The 24,002-nt window shown below is 43.2% G+C and overlaps 2 protein-coding genes across 3 annotated transcripts in view; one reads left to right on the forward strand and one right to left on the reverse strand.

Annotated features, from left to right (window-relative positions):
* LOC133456711 (syntaphilin) overlaps nucleotides 1-22,199 on the reverse strand; it is a 104,313-nt gene extending 82,114 nt beyond the window's left edge. Inside the window, exons 1-5 of one of the 2 annotated variants that reach the window (XR_009783816.1) lie at nucleotides 22,078-22,199; nucleotides 18,387-18,503; nucleotides 18,148-18,288; nucleotides 15,857-16,006; nucleotides 11,441-13,532 (exon numbers count right to left, since the gene is read on the reverse strand). Coding sequence is in view for 1 of the 2 variants with exons in the window: in XM_061735257.1 (XP_061591241.1) it covers nucleotides 12,302-13,532; nucleotides 15,857-16,006; nucleotides 18,148-18,288; nucleotides 18,387-18,430 (1,566 nt within the window). In the remaining variant the exon portion in view is untranslated. Of the gene's footprint in view, nucleotides 1-11,095; nucleotides 13,533-15,856; nucleotides 16,007-18,147; nucleotides 18,289-18,386; nucleotides 18,504-22,077 lie in introns of those variants that run through there. The other variant, XM_061735257.1, reaches the window with a different exon arrangement.
* On the forward strand, nucleotides 4,231-10,714 carry LOC133456713 (peptidyl-prolyl cis-trans isomerase FKBP1A-like). The gene is made up of 5 exons (XM_061735259.1): nucleotides 4,231-4,341; nucleotides 4,459-4,506; nucleotides 4,954-5,066; nucleotides 8,490-8,660; nucleotides 10,023-10,714. The coding sequence occupies exons 1-4, from the start codon at nucleotides 4,305-4,307 to the stop codon at nucleotides 8,619-8,621; spliced, it is 330 nt and encodes a 109-aa protein (XP_061591243.1). The 5' UTR covers nucleotides 4,231-4,304; the 3' UTR covers nucleotides 8,622-8,660; nucleotides 10,023-10,714.
* Nucleotides 22,200-24,002: the final 1,803 nt, after the last annotated feature.

The raw sequence follows: 24,002 nt of genomic DNA on the forward strand, positions 1-24,002 counted from the left end.
CATAAACATAAACTTGTGGGTTAGCACATTAATAATATATCCAAAAAAAGAAAAGAGACAGAAAAAAAGAGGTCCGCATCCTTATGCTTTCTGTAGATAAAATGTCCACTTTTGCCATCTCTTCTCAAATAGCCCTTCCCTCAAACTCAGGATATGGGTCAGTCTTTCCATCGTCCATATTTCTTTAATAATATCCAGCCACTGTTTTAGAGTAGGCGATTCAGGTTTATAGCAGCTTCTAGTGATGGTTTTCCTAGTAGCTGTAAGGAGTGTCTTAACCAACCAGCGATCCTCTGCCTGCACTACTGTTGTAATGTGACACAAGTATAAGACAGTACATGTTAATGGATTCTCATATCCAAATACTTTCGTCAGAACTGAAAGTGTGCCATTCATTTTCACTTGCATCCTTTGAACGAGGGTTTCAGTGTAACTCAAACTACTCAAGTAAAAGACCCTCCTACACAATAATGTAGTTTTTAGCCTTATATTTAACCCAGTATGTAAAAATGTATGGATTGAGAAATAGATCCAAATATTTTAGAGAAAAAAACAAACAAACCACACTCTCGTTCTGTAATTGCTTTCCCCAAAAAAAGATCTTTGTTATAGCTTGGTTTAAAAGAAAAGTTTATCCTTAACAACAAGGTCATTTGAACGAGGATGAGAAGCCATACGGGACAATGTGCAAGATGGACTGCAGATGCTTCAAAATGTCAACACACATGAACGTCACAGATGTGGAGGAGAAGACCCAGATGCAGGAGACCAGAGGCAAGAGTTCCAAAAAAAAAAGGATTATTTATTTTAACTTAAGAACCAAAAACGCTGCTGAGCAGGATTCACCAAAAAAATAGCTACAACATCACGAAAACTACACAAACCTACGACGGAGTATTAGGGCCAAACTAAGAAAAAAAAAGAAGGAAATTATGAAAATAAAGTCATAATAATATGAGAATAAAGTTGTAATATTACGAGAACAAAATCGTAATATTAAATATATTATAAATATATAAATATAACTTCACAAGATACTCAATATTCAACATTTTAACACACTCTTCCTGTTAGAGTTCTCATAAATTAACACTTTATTCTTGTAATATTACTACTTTATTCTCATAAATTGCGACTTTATTCTCGTAATGTTACGACTTTATTCTCGTAATATGACGACTTTATTCTGGTAATATTACAACTTTATTCTCATAATATTACGACTTTATTCTCGTAATATTACGAGAATAAAGTCGTAATATTACGACTTTATTCTCCTAATATGACGACTTTATTCTCGTAATGTTACGATTTTTTTTTTTTTTTTTTTTTCCCTTGTCTGCACACATATTAATGATTGATACCATGACGGTAGAAACCAAAAGCATATATATGTGCATTATTACTATATTTAATATATATATATATACATATATATACGCATACATATGCGTACACATACATAAATATACACATACAAACCCAGTGATATATATATTTTTTTTTTTTTGGGGGGGGGGGTGACGACATCCACTGCCAATCCAGGAAGCAGGAACACACGGAAACACACGCACTGGAAATCTGCAACAAAAAACCACAAACAAAACATGAAACCGGCACGGAGCCAACCAAAACAACAACAGCAATCGACCTAAATCTTGAGATCTGATCGCAGTCTGAGCTAAGCTACCGCTACCGCTACCTAACCCCAAAAACTAGAGAGCCAGCATGCAGGTGAACAAGCCAGTGTGTATGTCTATGTGTGTGTGTGTGTGTATGTATATGATCATGCGTGTGTGTGTGTGTGTGTGTGTGTGTGTGTGTGTGTGTGTGTGTGTGTGTGTGTGTGTGTGTGTGTGTGTGTGTGTGTGTGTGTGTGTGTGTGTGTGTGTGTGTGTGTGTAATAAACCAAACAAAGCTCCACCTGAAGTGTATCTATAGTGGGGGAGGGGGGGGAGCAACCCCGCCACCCGCGAGACCAGAGGCCGACACGGAAGAGCCCGGAACCCAGGCCACCGGCAACCCCACAGAGGGGAGAAGCAGGAGGGAGGCAACCCACCCCCCGGCGGCGGCCGAGGGGGTCCGCGGGCGGGGCCCCCGCGGCGCGGGAAGAAGCAGCCAGGGATCCCGCGCCGGCGGACCGCGACCCAGGCAATCCCCGGCCACCCGGTCCGGGCCGGACACGCGGCCAGGAGGCCCTCACCCTTCAGGCCAACGACCCCCACCCGGCAGGGGGCCAGCCTGCCCGGAGAGACAGAGCTGCCCCGTTACGACTTTATCCTCGTAATATTACGACTTTATTCTATTACAACTTTATTCTCACAACATTATGACTTTATTCTCGTAATTTTTTTTTTTTGTCTTAGTTTGGCCCTAATACTCCGTCATACAAACCTGACATGACACGTGGAGGAAGGAAACGGTACGGACCAGCAGGGAGCAAGGGAAAGATATACACAGAAAGCTTGACGAGACACAGGCGCAGACAATCAGGGCAGATGGGAACAAGGGAAGTCAAGACAAAACTTAAACACAAAGACACGGGTTTCAAAATAAAACATGAACTAAACACCCAAACCATGACACATGAACTTGTTTTCTTTTACTTTACTTAGATTGTCTATCTTGTTGAGTGTCTTGACTCGTTGTTTTGAAGGGATTTGGTTCAGTTAATGTTTATGGAGCACAACGCTGAAACCTTAAACTAATAAAATAATCTAACAGGAATCTTATTCCAGGTTTCTCCACTCCGGGACAGATGGAGACGGGCGACGGGGGGAGAAGCTCTCTTCCTGCAGATGAGGATGTGCAATCCAGTCCCGTATATTTGATAACTTATGCTACATTCCTCTTTGCACTGTCACCACGGGCGTGAGAGGATTCCCCAGCTCAGCTTTCTTCAGCTTCTTTGAACCTCTGGCTTTGATGCTGTTGCACCAACACTTTACCTGCAGATAAAACTGCTCTGTCCACCGTAGACTATTAAAAGATATGACGTATTTTGCCAACAGGCCCCCCGGAGGGAGGGGATAAACTGGATTTTGTGCAATGATGGCTGACATGATTTAGCCACAAAAGCTACATCAGGTTGTAGATCTTTCCAGAGACCCAGAACATGACCCCCAAAATTATTACATAAACATAACAAAGAATGGCAGGTAAAAACTCCCCTAGTGGGAGAAAAAGCTTAAGCCAAACAGTGGTAAGAAAAACTCCCCTTTAGGAGGGAAGAAACCTGGACCAGGACCTGGATTTCCTAAAAAGGAAACCGTCCGTAGTTATGCATTTATTCAATGCCAAAACTTCCTTCAATGTAGCCTACAAAGAAAGTGCATTTGCATCGTACCTCACTGCCTCCTAGGCTTGTAAATGTAAACACTGAACAGCTGAACAAATGTAAGTGCATGAACAATAGTGCGGTGACAACCGCGTAAATCCATTATGTGTGTTGTAATAAAATATTGATATTTGCCATCAGTTTATCGATTATTTATTGCGACAGAGAGTGCAACAATATATTGCAATATCGATTTTTTCCCCACCACTAATTATTAATAATGATAATAATATTACATTATTATTATTATTATTATTGATAACATAAAATTACATGTATAAACTATACATTTTACTGCCATTTGATAAATTAGTGAAGAAGAAATGAAGAAGAAAATGTGTAAAAAAGACTGATATGAAATGGAACAAAATAGGGGGGGCAGTAGGCATTTTATTATTATTATTATTATTATTATTATTATTATTATTATTATTATTATTATTATTATTATTATTATTATTATTATTATTATTATTATTTTGTGGCTCTTTTAATCATACCTAAATATGATTTGATCTCATTCTTGAGCTTCATAATATAAACACTAGCGCTCACAGGATTGCTTTTAACTCTTTTAAAGGACCATTACAACACAAAATAGGCATTTTCACCTGCCAAAAATTGATTGAAGGCCAAATACAGTTAATGAAAAGTTGTTTCTGCCTAAATATGACTTGATCTCATTCTTGAGCTTCATAATCTGAAAATCTGACGTTTTAGCGCTATCGCTCAACGGGCTGCTGTGCGCGCTCCCGCGGCCACAAATCAGAAGAAATCAGATTCTGGCAGGCAATCACTTTTTGGAACGACACCGACACCGGCGCCCCCCGCGCGCCCCCGCGCCGCGGCCGCGCGCCCCGTCCTCCGCTGCGCGCCCCCGCCCCCCGTGCGCGCCCCCGGTCCGCCCTGCCTCCTCCTTCCGCCCAGCCGAGCTCTGCTCGTCCAGAGGAAGCCGAGCGGAGACGACATGGGAGTGGAGATCGAGACCATCACGCCAGGCGACGGTGAGACCGCACATTCCCGCCGGGCCGGGCCCCGGGGTCCCCGGACTGTCCCCGGGACTATACCCGGGGTTAGAGCCGCTTCCCCCGGCTAAAGCCTCTCTCTCTCTGCTGTTTCAGGGCGGACCTTCCCGAAGAAGGGGCAGCGCGTCGTGGTGCACTACGTGGGTGAGTGAGGGACCGCAGGGCTACCCCGTTACCCCCGTTACCCCCTGGTGCGGGGTCTTTACCGGGACTGGTGCGGGGTTACTGGGGGTTGTCGGGTGTAAACCCTCCCCGGCAGCAGCAGCAGGGCTGGAGCCTCGCCTGGAGGCGGAGTGTGTGTCTGCTAGCCCCGGTGCTGCTGCTGGTACTGCTGTTATTACTGCTCCCCCGCCCGGACACAGAAGTGTCTGGTGTGTTTCACACCTACACCTGCCTGCCGGCAGCACCACCACCATCACCACTACCATCACCTGTCCAGGTGTGACCGGCCCCGGACCTGAGGATCTGCTGCCCCCCGGAGCTAATGTGGCTAACGCTAGCAGGGATGCTGCTGGTTTAACTCTGTCTGCAGCTTCTCCTGCTCGATCCTGCTAACCCAGCTCTGTTTCCTGTTTCCTTCCTCCTCTGAAGGCACGCTGGCGGATGGGAAAGTGTTTGACTCTTCGAGGTCCCGGGAAAAGCCCTTCAAGTTCAAGATCGGACACCAGGAGGTGATAAGAGGCTGGGAGGAAGGAGTAGCCCAGGTTAGAGATATACTTTAATATCAACCAGGTTAGAGACATGTTTAATATCAACCAGGTTAGAAACATGTTTAATATCAACCAGGTTAGAAACATGTTTAATATCAACCAGGAGGTGATCAGAGGAAGGAGTATCTCAGGTCAGAAACATGCTTCAGTGATCTGGAGGAGCTCAGCAGGAAACATCACACCAGGACTGGTACTCTGGATGGATGTGGCTTGAACAAGCAGTCATCATTATGTAAATTATGGTTTGCTGGCTTGTAGTTCAACCTCTTTAGTAGGATGTGTGGTCTGTGATGCAGTGATGCATGTTGGGATGGCAGTTCTGCCTTTTGAGGAGCAGACCTGCCATATCTTATTTATTATACCACAGTCTGTGTGAATACTTGATTCTGATTGGCTGGCAAGTGTACATTAAAAGTGATAACCTACACCTAGAAAACAAGTTGGGTCAAATTGCCTGATATCTTTAATATTATTGCGCTGGATCAACTGCCAGGTGGTAACCACGGCAACGGAGATTCAGAGAAGAAGAGCCGGCTACCGATTTTCGCGCTTTGATTCGATTCAATTCCGATATTGATTTGGGTTAGTGTTAGTAAAACAGTTTTTTGAGCTCTTGCATGAATTATATGACTGTATAGTTATGTAACGTATGAATACTAGTATTATATTGAGATTCAGCAGCAAGTATAGCAGCTAATGATGCTGTAAGGACCAATCAGCTCCCAGAATGCTGATAGAACTGCTTTCAGAAACATCATGTGGGTCAGAATTACCAAACAGATCCAGGGAGGAAACAGAGACGGATGAAATCGCTTTTAGTTTTTTCCCATTTATGAGAATTTGGTTTTTAGCATTTTATGCAAATGTCTCCACAAGAAGTTAAATAAAGCAAAGAAATATATACAATTTATGCAATTATAACTGAAAACTTTAATGTTTCCATACCTTTTAAACATATTTAAAGGCAAAAACATTGGCACTAGTTATGGTCGTGTCCAACAAAACATTCCTTTTTTGGGCATAAACAAAAAAATACCAAAAGTTGTAATGTAATGAGAAAAAAAAAATAGACATGTGAAATCGATTTTTTTTTTTTTAGGAATTAATATGAGAATCGATTTAAAATCAGAAAATCAATCTTTTCAACACAGACTTAATCCCACGTTGGCCTCTTGGACCACATTCTCCTGCGTCACTTATTTTTTCTACTACAGCGCAGTTCATTTTCAGGTTTTTTTTGGTCACTAGCACAGCCGTACATGCTGATGACACAGACCTGCATCCCTCCAGATCGGGTTATAGACTCAACAAGATTAGACAGATCCAAGTCATACGCTGAGATGTAGTGATGGTATAAGACTGCAGCGATTGTACAGCGTATAGCAGCCACACTGGGCGGGATCACTGACCAGGATGCACTTCCTCTGATCACAAATCCTTTGTAACAAACACGTTTGGACTCAGTGAGTGCACTTTCCCCAGTTCATCAGTCACGAATCCAGAGAAGCTCACAAGCAGTTTTCCACTGACTGATAAACAACAATTAACAAGTCGGTGCTGTGCCAAAATCGGATCACTTGCTAAATCCCACCTGGTTTAATGGCTCCTTTTTAATAAATCTCCTTCCCAGTACATTCTGCTAAGTGCTCATTTCTTCTGTTCAAAGGTCTTTGTTTAAAACTGTCAAACAGGCCAAGAACAAATGGTTAATGGTCATTAAAATTAAGAAAATATAACCTCAAATGTAAGGTATATCATAGGATTCAGTGTTTTATTTCAACAATACCTTATCCAAAAAGCAGAAGTGTGTGAACATATAAGTCCACCCCTACTGCTCATATAGAAGCTAAGAAGGCTGGAAGCAGCCAGAGGCTTTTGGGGAGTTTTGGGAAGACTTTAAGACCATTTCTAGATTATATCTGGTTCCCAGTAGTGGGGGGTCTGGGATAAAACTGGTGGATTGTATAAAAGGAGCTTGGCCAGCCTCCAGTGATGTCTCCTCTTGGTTTCCTGAGGAGTTTTTTGTTGTTTTTCTTTCCGACCACTGGAAAGAGGAGTTGTTCCACTGGGGTTGAGCTGGGCGGATGGTTGGAGAGAGCCCGGAGGAGCAGGAGCAACGCTCACGCTGAGCTAGACCTGCATTACGTTCATGGAGGTTCTTTCAGCTCCATCAGACCTGGGTCCTGGCCGAAGTCCTGCAGAGTTAGTCTGTGGGTCACCTGGAGGGTCTGGGGGTGGCGGTGCGGACCTTGGTCTGGGCCCACGGTCCGGGCCCACGGCCAGCCAGATAGAGCTGGTTAACAATGCTACTAGTCTATATTCGTGGGTAGGGCTGGGGATCGATTCAAATGTCAAGAATCGATTCGATTCCGATTCTTAATATTCAGAATCAATTATCATGATTCGATCAGATATTGATTTGGCTTAGTGTTATTTAAAATGTTTTTTGAGCTGTTGCCTGAATTATATGACTGTAAAATAACTAGTGAAATAATAAGTTCACAATAATTATTGTGAAATAACTAAGAAATAAATAACTCAAACAGGCCTTTCAATATCCATTTAAAGTAGAAAAAAGAAATAAATTGCAACAGTTCATGCAGTAAACAAATCATTTTAGCTTATCTAATTTATTCTGTCACCACACACACATATTGCCATGAAGCACCTGGCATTTTTCAGAAGTGTCATGACAAACTGTGTGTCCGACTACTGGGATTAAAGTTCACCTGGCGAAAATCATTAAAAAATAAATAAATGGATCTTTAGACATTTTTTTGATTTTTAGGAATTAATATGAGAATCGATTTAGAATCGGAAAATCAATTTTTTTCAACACAGGCCTAGTCGTGGGTGAAGGTAGCTTCTGCGTGCGTGCGTGCGTGCGTGCGTGCGTGCGTGCGTGCGTGCGTGCGTGCGTGCGTGCGTGCGTGCGTGCGTGCGTGCGTGCGTGCGTGCGTGCGTGCGTGCGTGCGTGCGTGCGTGCGTGCGTGCGTGCGTGCGTGCGTGCGTGCGTGCGTGCGTGCGTGCGTGCGTGCGTGTCTTGTTTACATGTTTACATGTTTGGATTTTGTTTGTTTTAGTTAACCTAGATAAACCACAACTGTCTTCACGAGTCAGTTCTCCTGGAATCACTTCCTCCAAATGTTTGTTTCTGTTGCAAAGTTAGTTAGATTGACTTTTGTTCGGGGCCCCTGGTGGTCAGTTGAAGGACTGCAGGTTGGATTATGTCGGTATAGCAAACGTCCCAGCAAGTTTGCATGAAGATCAGACCTTTCAAATTGCAAATACTCCCAGAAATGACACCTCCAACTGTTGAGAAGCTGTAACTTCATCTTGCTTTGTCTTGGTAATGTTCTGGATAAATCCAGGTTTTCTAACACTGAATGATCCTTGAATCTGTCTGTCTGTCCGCAGATGAGCGTCGGTCAGCGGGCGAAGCTCGTCTGCTCGCCAGACTTCGCCTACGGCAGCAAAGGTCACCCAGGGATCATCCCGCCAAACGCTACTCTCACCTTTGACGTGGAGCTGCTCAGCCTGGAAGCCTGAAACTCGTGCACTCAACTTTATTTCACTCAGATGTTCAGGGTAAGATATTTAAGTAACACTTAAAAGGGACGCCAGATGTCATTTCCCGCCTGTTTTGTCTTAAATGCAGTACTAATACACACATCTAAGCAGTTTACACTCCAACGATGAAGAAAGTTATGCTTCTTTCCGTAAAAGTGATGAGGATTTTCTGAGTGTTAATCTGATTGGTTGACTTTCTACCAGCGTTTCCTGAGGGGTGAGGAGGCTTTCTCCCCTCGTACGGCGCAGCAGCATGTTGCAAACGGGCAGAACCAACAGGCTTAGGGAGCCAGCTGCAGCTTGTGCTCTAATGTCAATCGTACTAAGCCGTTTTAGTCTGGCTGACTTGGCCTGCAGTCGGGTCGGCCTAACGGCATCACGGGGTGAGTGGCTGCACGTCCCGGCCGGCTCCCGCCAGAAGGTCCTGAGAGGATCCTCCGTGACTCCCGGTTCCTTCATTCAACACAGACCGGAGGAGCCGCGGGCGAGCAGGACGTCCCATTTCTGATCGGTTTTGGTGGCAACATCAGGAATAATCGGCGTGTGTGGGCGATGGTCGGTCAGCAGCAGCCGGCTGCTCCGAGCTAAGCTTCATCCCCCCTGCACCACCTCGTACATCCTCCTCCTGCACCTAGGATGAAGTTTGAAACTCATCGTTGCAACGTGTTTGATGATCAAAAGTCCTGGAAAAGCATGTCCACTCCAAGTATCTAAAGTGCAAGGAGTTAGTGATGCAGACTACAGCATGTAAAGAAGTTAAGAGATGCTGTCCTTTCATTTGTAAGACAACATGAGGTCTTAAACAAATGAATAACTGGAAATCCTGGTGTGGAGGATGGATCCAGTAGTTATTTGCAGTGTTTTCACTTGTACACCTGAAACATGTGACTTCAGTAGTTCTAATGGCTGATTAAGAGACTGAGGTGTACAGGACTCTCTAAGAAAATTAGAATATTGTGATGAAGTTCTTTATTTTCTGTAATGCAATTACAAAAACAAAAATGTCATACATTCTGGATTCATTACAAATCAACTGAAATATTGCAAGCCTTTTATTATTTTAATATTGCTATGGTTTACAGTTTAAGATTCCCAGAATATTCTAATTTTTTGAGATAGGATATTTGAGTTTTCTTAAGCTGTAAACCATGATCATCAATATTAAATTAATAAAAGGCTTGCAATATTTCAGTTGATTTGTAATGAATCCAGAATGTATGACGTTTTTGTAATTGCATTACAGAAAATCAAAATATTCTAATTTTCTGAGACAGTCCTGTATGCTGCACTTTAAACGTCTTGTACTATTATTTCTGCCTTTCCTCTCAAAATAGTGACATAGGAATCTATTTGATGTATTTCTTCATCATCTCGTTGCAGGTTGACTCCTGTCTTGGGAAGATGGGGGGAAAATGTTCACAGATGATTCCTGCTCCTGACTCCTGCATAGGACCTATGTCTATAGCTTCACTAGGTCATCCTCGTCTCCTCAGATATACATTGTATTATGTCACCTGCTTTAATACTTTATAACTCTTATTATAGTTTGAATTCCAACAGTAATAAGTCATAGGCCATCTCATCCCATTTATTATTTTTTTTTCATATTCCGCTCTGTATTTTTATAGTGATGTTTATTTTTATGATTTATTTTCTGTTTTTGGACATAAAATTGACGTTTGACTATTTGATCTCAGAATGCTTTTGCCATCAGGAGCATGTTTTTCGATAGGTGTCATAAATAGTAAACCAGTCTCATTCCTGTGGCTTTGTGGCCTTTACAACTACATGGTATTGATCACGGGTAATGAATTGTCTTGAAGATGAGAATAAATTGTTTGACACAATATTTCTATTAATAACCTTTGTGATACTTGCTGAGTAAATTACAAAAAGGAAAATACCCAGGGATAAACCAACGCATCACCGTGTTGCCATGAATAGCGTACAGCTCTTAGCACGTGTAAGATTTTTCTTCTACTGCAGCATTAGTTCTTTATTCATGTCAAAAGTAACTTTATTGGTGTAATATTTACAACCGAATAAAAACGTTCTTGGCCATAAGAGTTTAAGAGTGATCACAATTTCTTTCTTTCTGTCTTTTTTTTTTCTCCCCCAAGACGTGAAGAGTATTTTAGCAAAAGCATCTGTTTCTCACATGTGATTTCCCGCTGCTCTGCATTTCCTTGATCAAATATTAAACAATGTTATTTTTACAAGTGAGGATAAGCAGTTTAAAAAAAAAATTAGATTGGGCATCTGTGAACATGGGATGATTTGAAAGGTTCAAAACAGCAATATGTGTTAATCCAACCATGCACGAATCATAGTTTACAATAAAACTGACCTCTTTTCCTCAAGCTGGCACATATTTATGTTTTTATAAACTTGAAAAGATCTCTGGAGGATATTGCTCCATAAGCATCATACATGTTGCATTTGAGACATGATTTATTGGATACAGGTGTAAAAAAGCAGCCTGCAATGAGACAACTTTAATGTTCATCTTTACTTAGGGTTCTGCACACATCTTGATCGCACATAAAAACAAAATGTATCCACCCTGTTCTTCATTAAACCGCGACATTTATCCATTCACGTGGAGCACAAAGTGCATGTTTCAGCCTTAAAACACAAGTTCCTGCTAACGGCATCACAGATGTTGAAATATTGAATTATGGACTCGAGCAAACTGCTTCCATGACTGAAGCAGCGGCATCAGCTATGTACACACACACACACACACACACACACACACACACACACACACACACACACACACACACACACACACACACACTTATTTTTAGAGCCAAATGCTATAAACAAAAAGCTTTAAAAAACCAAAAGCAGAGTCTCATTTTCCCGTGAGCTTGACCTGGATCTTCGTTACGTAAATAACGTCTGTCACAACCTGCAACAAGCTGCATCTTTTTTTTGTTTGCTCTGCAGTTTTGCAAACACATTCCTGTATTTATGTGTCGGGTAAATGTCCTATGACAGAAACAAATAAAAACACATGCACTTTTTCTAAGCCTGCTTAATGACAAAAATATATGTTAATCTGTTCTGCTCCTGAGTACTGGGCTCTATGCACATGCTCCGCTTCGCACGAGGTTAAACTGCTTTCAAAATATAGTCTTTAATTTTATTCGTGACTGAATTACAAAAATGAAATACAAAAATGTTTCTTTTTTTAAATCTGTATTCTGTATTATTAAACTTGCCAAATAAGTGCTGACTATAATTGTTTTTATTTTTTTTATAGGATGTAACTGATGCCAAAGGGGTTTTATTATTCTGACTCCCATGCCATTTTTTTTCCAGTGTAGTGATCCAAAAAGAGGAGTATCAGCTTCATGTAATTTCCTCTTCATTTCACGGTGCGTACTGTATATTTTGCCTCATTGAAACCGATGTCGAGGGCAGAAAAAGAAGCTGAAATTGTGGCTTGCATGCAAATTTCAGTCAAGAGACAAACTACTTAAAGTGCAGGCAGTAGCAGAACTTATACCGGAGAAATGAAAGCATTAGAGCTAATTATTTGTTCCCACGTCAGAGGAGACATCCAACGCTGGGTTGGGATCCAACAGCCGTGCCAGTGTTGTATCTGCCGAGGTCTGACATTGTTTTATTGATGTGAAAGGAGGCTGAAAGTGTCAGATTGTAGTAGTCCCGTCCACGCTGCTGCGCCGGCAGCCTCGGCCTGCGCCCTGGCGCCGCAGCGAGTGCAGGGCCACGGCGCAGCAGCCTCGCAGCAGAGAGCCGATGTGATACACGGGCATGACCTCCTGGGGAACGCCCCGGCACAGCCAGGCCACGGTGGGCACCACCGGCACCGCCAGGGCCAGCAGGTCCACCAGGAAGTAGCGGCTCCAGTGGCAGCGCTCCGGGGAGTCCCCGCCCTCCTCGGCCCCTGCAGCTTCTCCCGTGTTATTGGGCTGAACTGGGAGCAGACGAGCGGGCTGGGGCTGGCGGGTGAGCGGCTCCAACCGGACCTGGGGTCGGTCCGGCAGCAGCGGCTCCAGGCTGAGGGAGCGCTCTGGGGGGGACAGCAGTGGTAAAGACGGTGGAAACAGCTGTGGGTCTGAGGGGGTGATGTCTCCTGGGGCTAGAGAGATGACGCTCAGAGACTCCGCTCCGCCCTCCTCGCACAGCCAGCTCATGGTGGGGCTGCAGGCCTGGGACCGGACCTCCGGCCTCCTCTCCGGGGCAGGAACCCGGACGGGGTTGGTGTGAGCGGCCGGGCCGGAGCAGGGCGGCACCGGGGGCTCCTCCTGGGGCAGGTGCAGGAACAGGTGGTGGTGGGGCACGTAGGGGTGTCCGCTGCACTTGCAGCTGCTGCTGAGCGTGTGGCAGGAGTGGGACACGGGCAGCACCGCCCCCCCGCTGCACAGACGCTCGTAGGTGGAGGAGCGGGCCACGGCCGGGGGGCCCCGGAGGTGGCAGGCCTGGCGGGGCAGCGGCTCCGACAGCAGAGCCGCCTCCAGCAGCAGGGGGGCCTGTCCTGCGGGGCGAGGCGCTCCGCCCAGCTCGGGGGCGGTGGAGGTGGAGGCGGAGATGGAGGCGCGCTCCACCTGCAGGGCCTCGCTGCTCTGGCGGGTGCAGCTGGCCCCGCGGGTCAGGGTGCTGGCCGGGGAGCAGCCGCAGGAGCGGGACTTCCCCGCCGGCCGGGCCCCCTGCAGCCCCGGGTATGGCTTGTGATCGTGTTTGTCTTGTTCTCGGACGCCCAGGTTGGACCTCACGGACTCCACCACCTCCTGCAGGTGGTGGATCTCCTTACGAGCCTCTTTCAGGGCCAGCTGAGCCTCCACGCGGTGACATTCCTCCTCTATCCAGTCCTCCTGCATCTTGTACAGTTGGGTCCTCAGTTCTTCTATTTCACAATCCCTGAGACAGGGAAGACAAAAGCTGAATGTCAGTGTCGTAGTAAACATGTTGGAAAGCAAAGGAAGTGGACATAAGAATAGGGGTGTAACGATACACTAATCTCACGATACGGTACACGATATTGAGGTCACGATAACGATACGATATTATAGCAGTATTTTTTTTAACAACCTTGAATGAGGAACATATGACTGGAAAAAAATGGTCTTTTATTTGAAAGACACAAAATACAAAACAATGCTGTGCATTTGCCCTATTGTTACAGTTTGTAATGTTTTATAACTGTTTAAGTTTTAAAGAGAAAGCCAGGCCAACCATTTTCCACAAACTGAACTAAAAGTAAATGTCAGGTTTGCATTATGCATCTTCAGTTTCATACAAGTACAAATATTTTCCCACAAACTGAATAGTTTCTGTAGTTCATGTATGAATTGACCTTTTTCTTTTCCAGAAATGTAACAACTAAAATTAAATAAATAAATAAATAAAAGTAAATAAAAAATAAAAAAAGATTGATTCATGCTCACCTTATGAGCATGAATAAGTAAGAATAAGTAAGAGGAGATTTATTTTAGTTAAGAAGGTTATTTTGGTAATTCAGGGTTGATTATTTTATAAATCTATTCTTTATATTCTGATGTAAATCAGGGACTATAATGACACTAGTCAGTTTATCTGTAGTGATTCGTCTGTTTTAGATTGGGCGGAGTGATACGCCACAGTACGGCACTAGGTGCTGTGTTGATGTTCTAAAATCCTACGCTGTTGAGCGGACATTAAAGTACACTGGAACTCAGCAGAAGTTTCCCCGTGTTTATCCTACTCACGACCCCAAAAAGGTTTAATTTAATAAGGTAAGGCTTAACTCTACACCAGCCTTAGATCAGTAAAAGTTCAGAGCTCAAAACGGGACTAGTTTCTTCTGAGCGGAGTAAGATTTTGGTCCGCGGGTCGAGGCGCGGTCGGATGCGCGTTACTAGTCAACACAATGGATTAATATTAATAACCCAATATCACGATACAGTTTGTCACCTCCACGACACGTATTGTGACGTTTTTGTATCACGAAATTTCGTTGCACCACATATTGTTACACTCCTACATAAGAAGCATACAATCATCCAAAACACACGGCATATTACACTTTAGCTATTTATCTACAAACGATGCCTAAATGCAGAAGCACTGGACGTGCAAAACTGTATATCATTGACTTGATAAACCGATTTTAATGGCCATAAATTGAATTAATTGTTTTCTGTACAAGTGTCCCATGTTGTATAGAAATCCCCCCCGCTACTTTTGAGGTTCTTCCACAGCCCAAAGTTTGAGGTCTGCACTTCGCCTGAGCCATGGCAACGGCATAACCATCATCACCATCTTCAGCTCCACATTTATGCTCTGGTGTACAGAGGGTCAACCAGGTCAACAGACTGATATCCAGGTCCCCGACATCATGACCTCTCTACTGCTGTGCTGGACCGTTGGTATGACGTGTTTGTGCTGACAAGGATCAGAATCAGAATCAACCTGAACGATGCAGATCAACTCACTTCGAAACTGCTTTTAGAGATGTTCAACATTGTTGATAATCAGATAACCAGATGTATTTGAGCAGCGACACCTGGCTGCTATGTACAGTATGCTCTCAATGTCTGGAGGGAAGGATGCTTCTGCATTTTAGCTGAGTTTTTGTTAAAGAAATAACTGCATCTTATTATATAGTACCCACCGTGCAAATGTATAAGACACCTAAAGTCTCTTTTTCTTTTCAATCAAAGTTTAAATGACCATCCATATATTTTTTTCAGTCTCCTTATTATGAGAGAAGGAAATTATTGGTGGACTGATTAACCAGTTGGCAAATTGATTAGTTTGCCAATTATTGGCCATTCTTAAGCATCATCCCCAGAAAACCGTCGTCTCAGGATTATTTGTACAAAGTTGAACCACACAGAACAAAATGACCCAGCAAAGATCAGTAATAACTGTAATCCCTCCATCCATCCATCCATCCATCCATCCATCCATCCATCCATCCATCCATCCATCCATCCATCCATCCATCCATCCATCCATCCATCCATCCATCCATCAGGGGTAAACCGGGGCCGGTCCATCTCAGGGCACCGTTGTTAATTTGAGGTTTTATTTACAAATGTTAAGACCAGATGAACTATGTACTATGGTTTATCTTGTGTTTTGTTTTAATGACGGGAATGTAAAGCGAAGCGGTTGAGAGGATGTGCTGCTTTCACACAGCTGCAGAGCCAGACTACTGATCACAACAGTGAGAAAAGAGGTGGGAGGAGAGGAAGAGTCACCTGTGTTGCAGTCTCTCCACGTTTTCCCTCAGCCTGGCTCGCAGGTGTCGTATGGACACCTCCTTCTGCTGCAGCGGGGTGAGGTACTGCTCCGGAGTGGGCGGCCTGATCCCATGGTTGTCGCTGCACGCCGTATGCTTTAACTGAAACCTGAATCAACACAAACTCATGTAAACATCCAGTTTTCATTTAAACTGACTCTTTTATCTGGCTCTTCTTTTCATGTTTTTATGATTTCATGATGTACCCGATGTTTCTACTGTGGACAGGCTCAATGTCCACACCTCTTCTACTCCAAAGCTATACTTTTATAGTAGACGCAGGATTGCGTTTGGCTTCATCTTTCCTGAAAAAGATACTGTTTGGGGAAGGAGAATATATTCTTCTAAAACCAGCCTTCCCTTTCTACATAGAGGGAATGTGCATGACGTCACAGATGCGACTTCACAGCCGGTTACGCCCACTGAGTGTCAGAAAGACTGAGTGTCAGAAAGACTGAGTGTCAGAAATACTGAGTGTCAGAAAGACTGAGTGGCAGCTTAAACTTTCAGTTTGAGCAACTGGAAAACATTTAAAATGAAAAAGAGCTGTTGTGCGATCGACTGTACTCATAGATTTAGCAAGAAATCTGAGTTATCATTTTACAGACTGACGAAAAATAAGCTTAAGAGAGACAAATGGATCGCTGCAATTCACAGAAACAACTGGATTCCAGACACCGAAACGTGGATTTGTGGTTCCCATTTTGTATCAGGTAATGTTGGATTTTTGGGTAGCTAACGTTAAACGGTCAAATCATAAAGTTCGGTGTCCTCATCACTTTAATTTCACCAACAAATCCTGCCTTGAAGTCGGACCAAGCGTCAAGACTTTTGTAAGCCTTCAAGCTTTGCTTCCTGTATTTCCCGGGCGTAGAAATGAAGTACATATAAATATCAGGAAACTGGATTCGTGGCCAAATATTAATGTCCATGGACCACTGGTTCTTGGTAACTGTACCAAATATTAATGTCCATGGACCACTGGTTCTTGGTAACTGTACCAAATATTAATGTCCATGGACCACTGGTTCTTGGTAACTGTACCAAATATTAATGTCCATGGACCACTGGTTCTTGGGGTAAATGTACGGGTCACTGTCAAGTCCAACTGCCTTTAATTTAAGCCCATAATCGGCTTTTATCCCGTCTAACCCACAGTTTCCCTACTAGTTGCAGCCGTTTTTGCCACTCAGGGGAAAAGGGGGCGTGGTCCAGAGGGAAAGTGACGACAATGCGTACCGTCTACGAGCTGGCATTACTGCATCCCTGTACCAGCAGAGATGCAGGTTGTGAAGTGAATGCTGATAACAAGCCGTGTGGCTCCTCTCCTCCTTAGTCAGGAGGATCATGGTTCTGAGTCATCCCACCTCAGGACCGTTTCCTCCTCAGCCTCAGTTGTAGAAGGCACGGCGTGTTCATTTAACACCAAAAACTCTCTGAAGCCCACTTGTGAGCTAAAAGTGCCACAGTAGGGTTGACGTTTTTTGAACATGATTTCAGTGCATTTAAAAGAGCAGCTGAGAGATGTTGGAGTCTCAGCTGGTTAAAGGCCTTGATGTCTGCTGCTCATCTCAGGGAAACACACGGTTACATTTAGAGCTGCTGGCAGTTAAGACTGTCTGGTTCATCCACTTGCATGTTAAATGAGGAAATGGATATGTAAGATATGAGATGACACCCTGGATGACACCCTTGACGATAAGACATGTTAATAAAAATCTAAATGAGTACCTTTTAGGGATGGGATAAATCTATCTCGCTCTCAGATCCGCCATGTTTGTTACACAAAAACGTCATCAACAGGAATTCCTTCCTTCCCTCCTTCCCTCCTTCCCTCCTTCCCTCCTTCCCTCCTTCCCTCCCTCCCTCCCTCCCTCCCTTCCTTCCTTCCTTCCTTCCTTCCTTCCTTCCTTCCTTCCTTCCTTCCTTCCTTCCTTCCTTCCTTCCTTCCTTCCTTCCTTCCTTCCTTCCTTCCTTCCTTCCTTCCTTCCTTCCTTCCTTCCTTCCTTCCCGGAAGTTGTGCGTGGATTTAACACAGAACCATAAATAAGCTTTACACAAAAATGTCAAACGGGAATTTATCGTTTTTACCGCGAGATGATAAATTCTTACCGTGGGGAATTTTTTTGACGGTTTATCGTGAACGGTAAAATATCGCCCATTCCTACTTGACGATAAGACATGTTATTAAAAATCTAAATGAGTACCTTTACTGTGTAAAGAGAAGTGTAGTGTAAAGTAGCAGCGTACCTGGGAGTCCCGGGAGTACCGGGATAGGTCCGGGCTCTGGGGCTGCCCTCCGGAGCCCTCATCCGCCCAGGGTACGTCTGCGTACTGGCCGTGTCACTGTGGGAATATCTCCCGCTGACACCACTGGTCCCCACAGAGCGCCTTACAGGGAGATCAACATTAAAACAAGACATCTGTAAACAGGACATGGAAGATGTTTTTGAGGTTGTTTTGGGGGTATAAGCAGCAGAGGACGGTACCTGCGGTGGCTTGAGGATGACTTTCGACTCGGAGTGAGAGACATGGATGGGAAAAGCGATGTCTAAGCTCTCCACTGCTGTTTCTAGAGAGGAACGCTGGCATCCATCACCGCTAGACTGTCATAACCGTCCAACAAGCAGAAAATGTCAGAGTCAAACAGGCCAAGGACAACATAACAACATTTGCACACAACTCATAATGTAGGTAAACTAATCCCAAAAGACTGCAGGGAGTGATATTCTGTTTTCCTCCCAGATGACTGCGTGTGTGTGTGTGTGTGTGTGTGTGTGTGTGTGTGTGTGTGTGTGTGTGTGTGTGTACTGTAGGCCTGTGACAACAGTCTAGCCCTCATAAAAAATTGTCTAGGCCTGGAGCAAATAAAGCCTCTTTTCTGAGCTGACACAAAGAGGGCCAGTGAGTTGACGGTCTGTGCAGCTGCCACCGCCAGAGCGACACCATCCAGACTAGAAACATGATTAAATACCGCTGACAAATGACCAACAGAGACCATTTGAAACTCGGTGGCTGGCAGAGACATTTTACCTGTCTACAATGAGTCACAAATGGGCAATTATTCCTAATTAACAGGGCAGAGAGAGATTATTGAATGACATTTTCCTCCAATTAGTAAAATGTACTTTTGTATCCTTCTTAAAACTCAAGAGGAAACAGATGGAAAGATTGCGTAATTTTATAACCCTTACCATCTGTACAATATCCTGTAATTAACACAACTGTATTATTTTGTTGTTTTAGTCGTCAGAACTGGCGTAAAACTGATTATTTTAATTGTGTTCAGACCTCATGCTTTGAAAAGGTTTTGTATGGAAGACTTGACTGCTCTGTGTCAACTGGATAATAGCACTAAAACACTTTTTAGATAACATCGTTCCACCAGGGCAGTGAGGTGCTTATCCAGGAACAAGCCCTGGATCTCAAGAAGCCTCAAAGAGCAGCTGGGAGAAGAAAATAGCCTCCAAAGATGGAAACAAGGACTTACTGATGAGGCTAAAGATAAGCTGAAGTTAAGAGAGACTCTCAGTTGTCCAAGTCAGGATAACTTTCAAAGGTTTGAAACAAGGGAACTGGACTTCCTTTTCTTTTGCTCTTGGAGATGTCGGGCATTCTTTCAAGGAATGGCCGTGTGTCTGACCAGCCGGAGCACCACAGGAGACCAGACTCTCCCATCTTCTCTTTTCACTGCACAGCTTAGACCTCCGGCACAAGTGGAGAGTCCTACACCCGTGGGAATCCTCCGATGACTCTGCAGTTGTGGGATCTGTTAGTGGTGGACAGCAGACCGCAGAGACCTGTGGACGGCGTTGTGGCATGGGAAAATCATCTCACCTTGAAGGAGGAGCAGTTCGAAGTCAAACCCCATTTCCATTCTGACAGAAGAGGTGGAGGTGGTATTATGTTATCATCCATCTAGGGCTGTGCGATTAATCGATTTTAAATCTAAATCGGATTTATTAATCAAGACGATGTTAAAAAAAGGAAAATCGGAAAATCGATTTTCCTTTTTTGCAGCTGGCTGCATTACAGACAGAGCTCGTCTAGTCATCTTTGTTTGGTCAAGAAAATTGTAAATGTTGTCACTTTACTAAATTCAAGGAGGATTTACAGTATCTTTCAATTGCACTTCCTTCCCAATAGGGAAATCTGTTTGCTATTTTTCTTTAAAAATAAAGATAAAATATTTGAAACAATTTATTCCATTGTCTTTTGTAGTTTTACCAAAAAAATCGAAATCGAAATCGAAAATCGGGTTTTCAGAGAAAAAAAAAATCAGGATTTTATTTTTGTCCAAAATCACCCAGCCCTACATCCATCAATTATCAAAAATGTTTATTCCTATTTAGGGTCACGAGGTCTGCTGGATACTAGCTCTCTTTGGGATGAAGGCAGGGCTTCACCTTGGACAGGTCACCAGTCCATCACACAGCCCAGCACTCACTTCTGTGGGCAGGCAGCTTTCTCTGCCCCAGGAGAGCTGGCATGAGCTTTTGTGCAGCTAATACTTGAGCTGTGGGCATGCAGGCCCAGGGCCGACCCTGCATCAGACCTCGCTTCCTGATTTGGTGAATACAATAATACTTAGATACAGACATACATACAGTACTTTAGATACATGTTTCAAATCTGCCTATTTCTTTTCAAATTATGTTTAAAGAACATTTCTAAAGTGTTAAAAAAAGAGTTCTTATGTAAGTTGTATTTTTTTAGCACCTTAGAAATTCTGCTGAATATCTATTCAGCAGAATTTGCAATACATGAGAACATAATGCATTATTCATGCACAAGCAAAAGCAACTAGTTTTGTGCCTGTGTGGTTAAAAAAAAAAAAGTCTTTTCTCCCTCTAGTCAAGAAATAATTCACAGTTTTCATCATGTTTTTATAGTTTGGAGACTTCCATCAACACTGAGTAAAAGCTCCAACACAACAATTTCATCTAATTTCCCCTCTCAAGCTTCTCACCCTAATGTTGTTTCCAACAAACATCAAACAAGCATGGATTCAAACAAACAAGTGTCCTCCCAGTCCCCGGCTATAACGAGCCTGTAGAGTAATCACACATGTAACTCTGAAGGGGAGTCACATGTAAACCGGCACTAAAATGGACATGAAAGCACTTGCATGTTAATTGCTACCCTCCCTCCCTAAGGTGATGCGCAATCCTGCCCCCTCCATGTTATCCAACAACCTAAATCCCAGATTTTTGTCTGCCAAAAAGTGATTGCTTGCCAGAATCTGATTTCTCCCCTGAAAATTGGTCTTTTTACCAGCCAAAAATTGATTCAAGGCCAAATACAATGAATTAAAGGTTATTTCTGCCTAAATATGATTTGATCTCATTCTTGAGCTTCATAATATAAACACTAAAACTCACAGGATTGCTTTTAACTCTTTTAAAGGACCATTACAACACAAAATTGGCATTTTCCCTGCCAAAAATTGATTGAAGGTCAAATACAGTTAATGAAAAGTTGTTTCTGCCTAAATATGACTTAATCTCATTCTTGAGCTTCATAATCTGACGTTTTAGCGCTATCGCTCAACGGGCTGCTGTGCGCGCTCCCGCGGCCAGAAATCAGAAGAAATCAGATTCTGGCAGGCAATCACTTTTTGGCACGACACCGGTTCTCCTGCTGATCGATACACCCCCGTGGCCCCTGCAGACGCCTGTCGGGGAAGAGTCTCGCTCAGTCCTATATTTAATTTCTAGGACGGTGGGCAGACCTCCCCTCCCTCCGTCTGAGCAACAAGTGGGAAGTGCTGGTGAGAAATACGCAATCATCTTACGTAAGTGTGAGAGTGTGGAGGCGTTCATGATCATCCCCCGGTAGGGGGGGGATCGAGACCCGGCTCCAGCACAAACCCAGCACGGACAGATCGTCCTTGACTGATCCTGGGCTTCACTCTGAGCGTTTCACACATCTGTCCCCTACAGGGAAAGCTTGAAAAGCTGGCGGTCAGAAAGTGTCGGTGTCGGCTCTGCTGCAGCCAGGTGACTCCTGCAAACCACGCAGGGCAACAACTCAGGGGGGACTTCCCATCAAACACAAACAGGTTCAAGCCTCACACGCTGACCAACACATGCAGCAGCAGATGTGTCCTACATACAGCTGATAATCGGAATCCCGGATCAAACCTGCCCTAACAAAAGCAGCCCGGGACGGGCACGGTACCGTGGGGGCAGCTGGACGCCGGGCGTCGTGGTGGAGGTTCCTGGGTTCCTCCCCGGCGACGGCAGCAGCAGGGAGAGGTGTCGCTGGTCCTGATGAGAGTCCATCCTGCAGCCATGGAGCCTCCAGATGAAATGAGGCGACTGCGTCTGCTGCATCGCTGCTTCTTAAAGCGACAGTAGGGAGTCTGAAGACTCGTCTGTGGGGAGAGTCAGGGACGGCCAATAGTTTAGAAATAAATCCACAACTTCCAACTAAAACCATGTTGAGGCTCTTATATACTCACATTTCAGATGATGGATGAAGGGGCACAGAGTCACTTATGCAGACAAACAAATACAACCCTATTTTCCTGTTACAGATAATTCATAGATCTGACTATTATAAACCATCAAATAATCTTTTTATTAAATATAATACTTTAAAATTCCATGATATAGTAGAGCAGAAAACTGTTTTATTTGCCTTTAAAGCCCAGCAGAAACTGCTTCCAAACTGCATTCAGGATTTATTCCAAATAAAAGAAACGCGCTATGACCTGAGGGGGAAACTCATGTTTGAGATGATGACAGCAAGAACTAATATTAAAAAAAATGTACATCAATTAAGGCTAGAGAAATGTTGAATAGTTGTAATAACGACCTAAAAATATGTAGTTCTATTTTCAAGTTTAAGGAAATATTTAAAGAAAATACTGTAAATAAATATAAAACACTATAATTATAAAGTATACCATCTAAAACATTCTATAATGTGAAACGTCAATTTTATATTTTGTCTTACTTATTTTTGTCTTCTTACTGTATTGTTTGTTTCCACGGAGTAATGTCTCATATTTATGATCATAAGAAAAAAGGGTCGGCACTATAAGCTACGGCTTCTGCCTACACCTTTTCGGCAAAAGAAATAGTTTTTTTTTTTTACCTTTTCATCTTGTTCATCTTCACCTTTTCAACATAACATAACTTTGTAACTAATTGCAGATTAGGCCTTTTGTGTCAAGTTTTGTTCCTCTATATCATAAACAATTTAAAAACCATCATTTTTTTGCATTTATTTTCATAAGTGCCACACTGACAAGCATTATCACAAAAAATATTTACAACATAGAACAGATGCAGCTGAAACTTCAAATTATCAACTTATTTACACTCACAAGCATACATATACATACGCTCACCACTTTATTAGCTATACCAGTGTACCTAATAAAGTGGCTAGTATTGATGAAGTACCCCACAAATAAATCCAAACAACAAGTGTCTTTAAAGAAAAGTGCTCATCTCTTAAAATGTAACGTGTTACATGAAAAAGGTGTGGGGTGCTAAACCTGCACAAAATGTATATTTTCAAAAACAAGAACACTATTGTTTACCATTAGGCAGCTAACTGTTCCCGGTGTGGTAACGAGAGGTGCCATGCAAGAAGTTAGTCATGGCAAGGATTGGTGGGAACACAGAGACAAACTTCCCAAAAGCTGCTAACAAAAGCATTTTTTCTAAAACGATTCACCTGTGGTGGAACTCATATGTAACGTTTTAGAGCTTGTGCTTGAAACAAATGTAAGAGACCATTTTTCAAAAGACTAACTGAACATGGAGAGTGAATGTCAGAAAGAACTGCTGCATGAGATGAAATGCCGTTATAATTAACAACATAAAAAAAATAAACACTTATGAAGGACTGACTGATTAAAATAATTCATCTATGAATCTCTTGCTGCTGAAAAATTGCAAAAACTGTTTGGAAAAAGAACTTTAGAAGAAATTATCTTTCACTTAAAGCTTCTTTTTTTCCACTAATGAGGATAGTTTAACACACACAATGTGTGTATAACACAATGGAAAAGAGTTTTTTTTTATGCAGACACAGAAATATGCCAGTTCTGTGTGAGGCAGGGCCAGCACAATACAGACAATTACATTTTA

This window comes from Cololabis saira, chromosome 12 (assembly GCF_033807715.1).
Source record: "Cololabis saira isolate AMF1-May2022 chromosome 12, fColSai1.1, whole genome shotgun sequence".
Taxonomy (NCBI): Eukaryota; Metazoa; Chordata; class Actinopteri; order Beloniformes; family Belonidae; genus Cololabis; species Cololabis saira.

Excerpts from the sequence above, each read along its gene's own strand:
- LOC133456713 (XM_061735259.1), top strand. The coding sequence starts at position 4,305 with ATGGGAGTGGAGATCGAGACCATCACGCCAGGCGACG. Across the intron at positions 4,342-4,458 it reads GACCATCACGCCAGGCGACG|GGCGGACCTTCCCGAAGAAG; the intron begins GTGAGACCGCAC and ends CTGCTGTTTCAG. Across the intron at positions 4,507-4,953 it reads CGTCGTGGTGCACTACGTGG|GCACGCTGGCGGATGGGAAA; the intron begins GTGAGTGAGGGA and ends CCTCCTCTGAAG.